The 9897-nt window shown below is 39.3% G+C and overlaps 1 protein-coding gene across 1 annotated transcript in view; it reads left to right on the top strand.

The window, feature by feature from the left end:
* LOC109963018 (paired box protein Pax-2a-like) overlaps positions 1 to 6336 on the top strand; it is a 34340-nt gene extending 28004 nt beyond the window's left edge. Inside the window, 3 exon segments of the mRNA XM_020605253.1 lie at positions 898 to 999; positions 3157 to 3243; positions 4373 to 6336. Of these exon segments, the coding sequence (XP_020460909.1) occupies positions 898 to 999; positions 3157 to 3243; positions 4373 to 4494 (311 nt within the window). The 3' untranslated portion in view covers positions 4495 to 6336.
* Positions 6337 to 9897: the final 3561 nt, after the last annotated feature.

The following is a 9897-nucleotide window of genomic DNA, read 5'->3' as shown; positions in this document are numbered from 1 at the left end:
TTACCACATTTATTCACTATCTCTATAATTTCCTTTTCAACTATTGGCTTCAGAAACATAGAACACATATTCCTTTCAGTTGTATTGTTATTTATAATGACGTCTGTACAAATGCTACTTGCTAAACCAGGACCCACATTCACAAAAAACCTATTAAACTTCTCAACTACATCCTCAAATCTGTTGACCGGTGTATCATTGTCCATAAAATATTGAGGGTAGTTACTCCTGCTATGGTTGATGCTCTGTAAGGGGGCCTGAATGTTTAGCATTTACAGCCAAAGAAAAAGGCAGTAAAGTTGGCCATTTTGGATAAGTTGGACAATCTGGACAATTCTACTTACTGTAAAACATCTGCTGTTAGTTTGCTTTAGTTGACCTGTTAGAAAGAGGGGCCGGTGTTCGCTGGTGTTAAGAAACAGGTTTAAATGATCACATTTTTTTTGGAAGGACTGGCCCAGGTAGATTGAGTCTATTAAGTACAGCAAAAACCAAGCTATTGTGTTGACTGACGTGCTGTGGTGGTGGTGGTGAGTCATAGTGGCTACAGTGAACAGCTGATGTTGGCCTGGGAAATGTAGTGTGATGAAGTTGTTTGTTTAAAGCATTGTGTTTTGAAAGTGAATTCTAACAGCGCAGATATGAAGTTCATTTACTCAGTTAATGTATTTAAATAAACTTTTGTGATATTTGTACTCTCATTCATTAAACTGAATGGGAAAGTATGTTTGAACTTTTTACTGGTAAGAGTTGGTCATTTCACTTTTTGTAGAGCAGTTCTACAAAATGATTTGCATTATCACAGACATCTTTCAATTTGTCGTCCTTCCTGAGAAAATATTTCTACAGGTCACACATTAAAACGGCTGTATGTTTTTGTTTGTTTTGTCTCTCCAGGTCGGGATATGGCCAACACAACCTTACCTGGCTATCCCCCCCATGTTCCCCCCACAGGCCAGGGCAGCTACCCAACCTCCACGCTCGCTGGAATGGTTCCTGGTGAGTGAGAGACAACATCACTGTTTCACACTGACATTAGGACCTATTTAACAGGTGGCGTTGTGCTCAAACCGAACAGGTGTAGATGCTAAGAGGCAGAGTGAGAGACTTTAGCGCCAAATTACACAGAGAGGCGATGAATATTGACCTGCAGAGTAAGAGCCACACACATCCTTATATTAGCGCTGTGTGTATGATTGGATTAGACAGACTGAATAAGTGATCAGAGACAGAGAAGAGGACAGTCGCTCTCCCTTCCTTCCTGCTTTCCTCTCAGCATTATTGGCTCATTATCTCCCCGCGTGGCCATCCTCAGCAGCCGTCGATAAACACAACCACCAGCCCTCCCCAGCCTCTGTGCTCCAGAGCATATCCCTTTCCCCTCCTCTACTTAACCTGCAGTTCAGGTTCACAGCAAACAGTTAAGGGTCAAAAGGCAGAGGCATGGGAGCCTGGTACATATTCAAATCAGTGTCTCTCTGAAGCGGCCAGGTTTGTGTTTCACTGCCAGGAACAGGACAGGGATGCAGTTTTGGTGCTGGGCTCCTACGCGCCGAACATTTTCACCAAAACACACAAACCAGCATTTTGCTTTGACGTGATTACGCCACATGGATGGGGAAACCAGTGGAGTGTGTGCTGTATTAGCATATCATTTGCCAACCCCGCAACCCCATCACTGGCCCCCTTTTTGTTCTTAGGAAGCACTGCTGTCACAAGTCAGAGAGGCTATATTGCCTGCTCCTGTTGTTTTCACCTGTTAGCAGGTCATCTCAACAGCCTGGCAGCACATTAAATTTAAACTTCAAATGAGGCCCTGAAACAAGGAATACATGCTTTTGTAAATAATTTTTTAAAAATGAAGGGTTAGTTAACCCAAATTATGAAGATAAATATTTCCTCTTACCTATAGTGGTATCTTGCTGTGTATTTGCACATCCATCTCTCATTAATTTGCCACCATCACTACAGTGAAGGTGAAATGAATTCTGTTTATGGTGTTTAAAGAACTGAATAAATTACATTTGATAAGTTTTGTGTGGAATTTTGGTGAACTGACCCTTTATAATAAGAAAGAATCTTTTTTCCATACTGTTTTTTGTATGAACTACTACAGTCACTTGAATAAAAAATAAAAAAATCAGCCACATGTATCTCATTACATACTTAATGCAGATATGGGCCCAAATAGCAGTATTCATTCATCTACCATCATCAAATTGACAAGCAGAAGCCTTTCAGTTTAAATAAAGTATGACATACAGTTCACATGTACTCTTTAAGTGCCTTCTAGTTTTTGTCTCTGCATCTGTTATGAAAAGTGATTTTGAAAATATAGACCATACTATTTATATACTTCAAACTACCAGTAATAACAAAGGCAGATGCACACTGGTGGGAGCGCAGTCCGGGTTTACGTTTGGATTTTGACTAATAAAACTGTTAAATCATGTGGGTGGAAAAGCATCAAGTCAAACATACTTTTACTTTCCATTTGTTCTTATGTGGCACAAAGCGAAAGATGAGGGCCTTAATCCCATGGCTTGTGGTTTTGTGTTACAACCCATTCATCCTACACACAACCACTAAGATTTAGTGACAAGCGCAAAACACTGTTAAAGCAAAGCCATTTCTCACCAGCTTCATATAAAATCTAGCCTTTATTGTCTCGTAAAAAGAAAGAAATGTGTTGAACCAACAGCACTGTTCACTGACATGCTCCAGGTTACTTTCACTGCAATGAAATTCTTCAAGAAACACCAGAGACTGGAGGGGCTCCAGATTAGAGATGTTAAAATTCCTCCAAGATTGGCTGCAGGATTTATTGCAACATATCAAAAATGTATGTTTGAAACTGTTTATCACCACTCTGTATTTATTAGGCTGGTTTGGAATACACTGGAGGAAAAAGAATGGGTAGCTATCCATAAATAGGACAGGGAAAGCCGCCTTCAGTGTCACATCCTGTATTGTTCACTGTTGCATAACTTAAGTGAAATGAAAAAGAAATAAATTACTTGCTTGACTAGTTGCACATCAGTGACTATCATTTTGCCCCTCAAATTGCATCCTGTTTTGAATGACGAGAAATTACTGCATGTGAAGGGGTAATGGTTTGATGCATTGAAATGCTAATTGATTTGTTTTGTTTTTCAGGGAGTGAGTTTTCGGGGAACCCCTACAGTCATCCACAGTACACAACCTACAACGAAGCCTGGCGATTCAGCAACCCAGCATTACTAAGTGAGTAGAGTCGAGAAGTGGATGACAGCCATTTACTAAACCCCTCGGCCAAACAGCGATTGTCAAAATGTTGCTTTGGATTTCTCCACATGCCCTAGCAGTGTCTGTTGGGCTGTAACAAGAGTGATAATCGACTGTAACCATGACAACAAAAGTTCCTTAATCTTAGGGAAGCACCCATTTTAACCTAAACCACAATCTCTTTAAAATCTAAGTGGTTTTAATGCTTAAACCTAGCTACTCTGTGACTACTGCATAACTGCACATTTATCATTTTCACCATGCTGACGAGGGCCTGCTACACCTGCTGCTAGTACACTTCTATGGGTTCGACAGGAGGGACTGCATGATTGTTTATGTTGGAGGATGCTTAAAAATCCAAGAACCTTTGCGACACTGCAACTAACTACACAATTATGTGGGGTTACAAGTTACAAAAAATGTGATTTGATGCAAACAAACTACTGTTAAAACCAATATCCGCTGTCCTGGCTTGCTCCTTATTGAATTTGGGGATGTTCATTACTCAAATCAATATTACATTTTCCAAACATTTTGATTGGTCCTCATCCTGAAAACTTGTAATGTTACATTTTCAGCCAAGACATGGATCTAACCTAATTAGATATCTACAGAAAAAGTGCCATTTGAGCCTGTAAATCTAAGGGTCACCAGCTAGAAATCAGAAAGCTGATTTTGTCTGTCTCAAGGATGTAACTTCCAAAAAGGTCATAAAGTCTTAAAGACTTTAAAATCAAACCACCTAAATAAAATGAGTTCAAGTCATGGGCATTGTGTGGGATTCTCGTTCAGGAGTTCTGTTTAAACATTCAGTGTGACCACTCATATTGTGCCCTCTTGATCAAACCTACAGTGTGAGCAGAGAAGTTGCAGATCAAGAATGTACACAAAGGCCAATTGAAAGTGACATAACACATAACTGCACTGTCTGCCCATCTTAAGTGGATGGTCAATCAACCACAGGAAGTAAAAGAGCTTTTTAAAATGTAATTATGTGTGAAAGCCTAACGGTTAAAATCTACTGCTACTTCTAACTATTAATGATAAGTGTTGTTGTTTCAAATGGTTCGTTCTTCTGTTAACTTTCAGGTTCCCCTTATTATTATAGTGCCGCATCGAGAGGCTCCGCCCCTCCCACTGCTGCCACTGCCTATGACCGTCACTAGTTACCATGGAAACCAAATCAACCTGCAGGACCATGGCCTCAGCCTCCATATTGCCCCGGTGTGAGCAGCATGGTCCACTGGACACTGAGCACCTGCGCATAAAATGTTCCCAGCTCACACAGTGACGAACTTAACGTTTTTTTGGATTCCAGACAACTTCCTCCCTCCTCACTGCTTTTTTTGGACATTCAGGCCCAAAAAAGACAAAAAAAAACAAATCTACAAGACATCATCAGATACTGAAAGACACATAATGAAAACTGTGACTAATTGCAGTGGTTTTAAAAAAATGACAAAAGAAAAAGACTGAAAACAAAAATATCCAGAATTTATTTTCCCCCTGTAGCAGTATCACAGTTTCATCCCATTATGGATCAATACTGTACATTCCTTTTCTTGACGGCTCTCTGCAGGGATGCTGTCCAGAGCTTAAAATGTAGCAGCAGCCTTATTCTTCCTTTTTTCATTTGTCTCCTACTCAGTTCCAGTGACAGCGCAGTGAGATCGGAGGAGATTAGCAGCAGCGCACACAGGCTGTGGCAGGCTAACGTTGTTTTTATCCATCTGAAAAGTCACCAACCAAACATTCAGCATGAATAAATCGATCGCTTCTGATGCCATGAGAAGATTAGGACATGTTCTCTGTGATACACAATCAAGATGTAAAACTAAAAATGAACTAAATAAAGAAACATCAGTCTGAAAATAGATGGTGCCATGACACTATTATCACCATGGCCCGCTATTTGCAAGATTTCAAAAAAAAAAAACTAGTAAATATATTCTTAAAATAATTTTTTTATTTCATTTTTATAATTCGTAATGACTGAAGTGCAGATTGCTTGGCTAGTGTTTTCCTATGTCTTATTTGTCAGGATACAAGAAGTCATCAGGCAAAACCTTTTTTGTGTTTTTTGTTAATTTTGCACTATTTTGGAGGTTTGCAACACTGGAGAGTTATTATGCAGAAAATTGATGATGCATATTTGCTTTATTTCATCTAATAAGTCTTAGTCTGAAAAGGCACTTACAGTTAACAGTCTTTTCTTGTAATTCAAGGCCCATCGTATCACTGCCTTGACGTGCACTAAATTATGTTCTCACAGCTTACATACTTTAGTATTTAAGTTGATTAAGTCTTTGGCATTCAACCACAAAAAAGGATATAACAGCCATCCCAAGTCAAACCAGTATTGTCATTTGTCTAGGTTGATGCAGAAGCGTCCGAATTCACTCTGATAGGATGATTCTGAGGACTCCAGTAACTACACGAAGCAGGGCGACAACGACTTCAGCTAAATGCCTTAAACATGTTCCCTCCTAACTTCAGCTCGCTCACGTGTTTCAGGCCAAGTCATTTCTTTGAATCAACCTGGAATGATGGTTTCTTCATCTGTCAAGTGAATGTATTTGCATTTGCCAAAGACTTAGTTCTTGTTATTGTTTATTTACAGACCGCCTATATGCATCATAAGAGCAGTATTATTATTATTATTATTATTATTATTATTAGGGAAACCCCGCATTGTTCATGAGGAAAAGTATGTATAAATTCTATGCAGTGCAAAGATGGTCATCATATGCATACTCAGCTGTAAACCTAAAGGTAGGTGGAGTTTATTTAATGTTATGTTATTTACAAATTATTCATTTTGTAGAAGGATTTTTTGTGTGTGATGTGAAGACACTTCTCTGTAAATACAGTAAGAAAAAATGTCTTTCATGTTCATGGGTATTATCACTTGCATTATGCTGGTTTCACTTGTACAATAATAAAAGTGTCTGAAATCTTTTACGCAAAAAAAGGGCTGCATAGTGTCTTTGACTAAGAGCAGAAACGAGTAGTTGATAGGAAGTTGGTAAATCGACAACGTTTGTGATAATTGATTAATCAATTAGGTTATTCATTAAGGAGAAAAGTCAAAAAAAGAACTCGTTCCAGCCTCTCAAGCATGAGGATGTCCTGCTTTTCTTTGTTTAATATCATTGTAAATCCAATATCTTCAGATTTTGGACTGTTGATGGGACAAAATAGTGACTTGAACATGTCCACCTGGACTCTAGGAAATTGCGATAGGAATTTTTCAGTTTTTTGACTGATTTAAGAATTTATTGAAATATAATCATGACAAGAAAATAAACCTCATTTGTGGTCTTAATTTAGACCCAAATGCTTAAAATTAAAAAACAAGTTGTATGAGTCCCCTGTGAACAATGTGTTTTCTTATCAGTCATAAGCTTGATTTTAATTGATCTGTAAATAAAGTGATATTAAGTCAGGTTAAGGGTAAGACTTTTGTTTTATCCCCTTCTTAATACATGGTTTTAATAATGGTTTCCAACAGTGCTGATGAGCAATCAAGAATATTTATCATTACTTTTCCTATTATAGTGTCTAAACCGTTTAAGTCTATACTCTGATTTGAAATGCGAAATAAGGGGTTAAAATAAAATGTTGCCTTGTTAAGAATTCATACATTTGAAGTCAACAAATTTGAGAGGACTAATAGTATTATTTCAAGTCTGTTGAAATAAACAACCTGCCACAATGAATTCAGGCACCTAATCAGACTGTTCTGAGATAAATGTATTTACTTTTCAGGTATAAAGATCACATGGTACACAGGGGCTACAGTGAGAATGCCTCTGAATGTTTTCTCCATGATTTGGATCACTGAGCAGCACATAAAGTGTTTAACCTCTCCTCGCTTTGTAAAGCTGAATTAATTTTTCTAGCAGTGTGCCTGAATTCAATTTGTGCTAAGTTGCAGCGAGAGATTTATGCATGAAATCCCTCTTAGAGCTTATTTTCCACTCTTTCTTCGCTCCGTAATCCCTCTGCCACTGCCGCCTTGTATGACTTAGTTATATCATTATTGATTTATAACAAGTGGACACTGTACTGATTAGCGCTGTTAAATTTGCAGAGGATGTGGGCTGCAGGAGCGCATGATGAAGTAGTAGCTACATTTGAAATGATGTCAGACAGAATGGGAATGTATAATACAGTAATTCAGACTTTCAGTTCTTCACCCAAACACTATCTTCAGTCTTGGAAAAAAAGAGAGTTTAGCCTTCTGGTCCTGCAGCGATGTGAGGTCAAATGAAAATATTAAAGTTTGTTAGGTGGAATACTCAATTTCTATACTTCTCTCACATATTTTCCTAGAACATTTCAACATTGTAAAAAGAGAAAATAAGCTTCTCTAAACCATACTGTGCTATTTTTGGTGCACTCTGGTGCCTCTGGGTCCACCCTCTTTTTGCTTTGTAATTCAATTTCTCTGCCTGTTGTTTATTTCATAGCTCCCCTGTGAAGCATCAAAAGCTGATGTTCTGTCAGCCCCTAACTGTCTTATATGTTTGTCATTCACAGCCCTTGTTTGGGGGGGTTGCTTGACTCTTCCTTCTCCCCAGCTGAGAACTCCCAGAAGCAGAATTATTCTATTTAGATGAAAACTTTTTTTTGTCACTTTCCTGTCTAAATTGGCATGTCTGGCTCTCTCCTCCAAAACCAATAAACTGTGAACCTGGATGTATCTGTCAATCAGGCTCACACTGACTGCAGCATGCCAGATGACAACAGCAGCCTCTGGAATATAAATATATATATAAATTATTTACTGTATATAGGAGAGCGGTGGGATGATCTGATTGGCTCTAATCAGCGTCTGTCACCGGGTTTGCTCATCAAACATTCAGTTACTAATAATCAACAGTAAAATGACAAGACTGACATTGTTTGGCTCAGGTAAACTAAGTGCAAACTTGCACATACAATTGTACAATTGATCTTAAAACTATGAAGCCTAGCAGATGACTGAATAAAGGCATTTTTGTTCAGATGAAAAATTTGTTTAGCTAATGTTAATGCAGGAGTGCTAAAATCTCGATTTACTGTACATTATATATATAAAAAAATATCAGTAATCTTAATGTGTAGGCCTCATTCTGTAGATTGCTTCTGAGGAAGCTGACTTTAAAGTTGCACAAGACAAAAAAGATAAAACAATTGATCTTGAGAACGTATGATCTATTAAATACAGTTCATCAGACACCAAAGAAACATACTGGAGCTCCATATGTGGTAGGACGTATGTTAAACTCCAGTTCTGACAGTAAGAAACGCTGCTACTACTTCAGGTGTTAAAACAGTGAAGCTCATCATGCAGAACTTCAAACCACAGTGTCAAATCTAGCTGCTGACCTTCTGCGCTGCTCTGCACTAATACATGCTGACTGAACACTCTCTCTGTGCGATTTGTACAGTGCTTCTATGAATATGCCGCAGCAAGTGAATTATAATTTGGTTACTGGTGTGTCAAATGTACAATAAATCCTCAGGATGTTATCATTTGCAGTGACACAACCAAGAGGAGTGTGGTGGTGGTGGTGGGGCTGTGGAGAAAATATGAAAATGCATTTCACATCTTTATATCTGAATAGTGGTTTGGACATTATGAAAAGAGAGAATGGATCTGCTGCTTTATGTGCTGTATCTAATTGGATACGGCAATATATAATACGATTCTCTGGTATCCATCATTTCAAGTGTTAGACCTGTTTGTATGGCCATGTCAGTGGGGCAGCCTAGCTTGTTATGATGCCTGAGCAGCAATTATGAGGTCATTTTTGACTCTTGCTGTGTGGGACTATCCAGAGGATACTTGAGGGGCGGTTCCTAATGAGTGAGCATTGATTGATTGGACATAATAAGTGCCCTACTTGACTGAAAGCAAGTGTGAGAAAAAAGAAAAAGTGGGGGTCTCTCGGAGGGGGGGGGTGTTGCTGTGTGCTGGATGACAGCATATTTCCAAATGAAGCAAATGGCCTGCGATTAGCATATAGGTGAGCGCCACACCTCTGCCAAAATGTCTAGTTTCCTCCCTGGCTGGCTCTGCCCAGCGCCAAACCTCATTTACCCTTCATCAGTAAATAATTACCCTAATGGCTATTGTGTGATACATGACGCAATTAAAGCCTAATGCAATGCACCTCACTTAGTGAGTGTGTCAGGTCCCACATAACAGGCGCTGGTGGTCCTGGGCTAACGGGGCTTGCTACCTGACTGGCTAGTAAATGGGGATATCCTCCAAAGCAGACAGAAGAGCTCCCTAATCAGCTGGATCTGTCAGCCAGGCCTGTTTGTTTGCAACCAGGGGAGGAAATATTCAGCGAAAATTGAGGGAGGAAAGCAGAATGTGATGCAAGCTACTCCTGTTAGCAGAAGCAGGAATAATAGAAGCGGGTAAAAGAGAGGGCAGAGTCATCAACCCTCATCCTTTCCCCCTGTAACCCCAGCTTCTCCTACAGCTCCCCTCACCCTCGCCTCCCCACCACCACACTCCCAGCACCCCAGTCACTGTCAGGCCAAACACATGATGAATTGCCCTGTCAACAGAATTCATTCAGGGACCAATTAATTCAGCAGAAATGAACTAGAGCCATCAGTCGCTGAAAAACTCAG

This window comes from Monopterus albus, unplaced genomic scaffold (assembly GCF_001952655.1).
Source record: "Monopterus albus unplaced genomic scaffold, M_albus_1.0 scaffold69.1, whole genome shotgun sequence".
NCBI classification, from domain to species: domain Eukaryota; kingdom Metazoa; phylum Chordata; class Actinopteri; order Synbranchiformes; family Synbranchidae; genus Monopterus; species Monopterus albus.
Note: the sequence above shows the minus strand (reverse complement) of the source record. Positions and strands in the feature narration are given on the sequence as shown.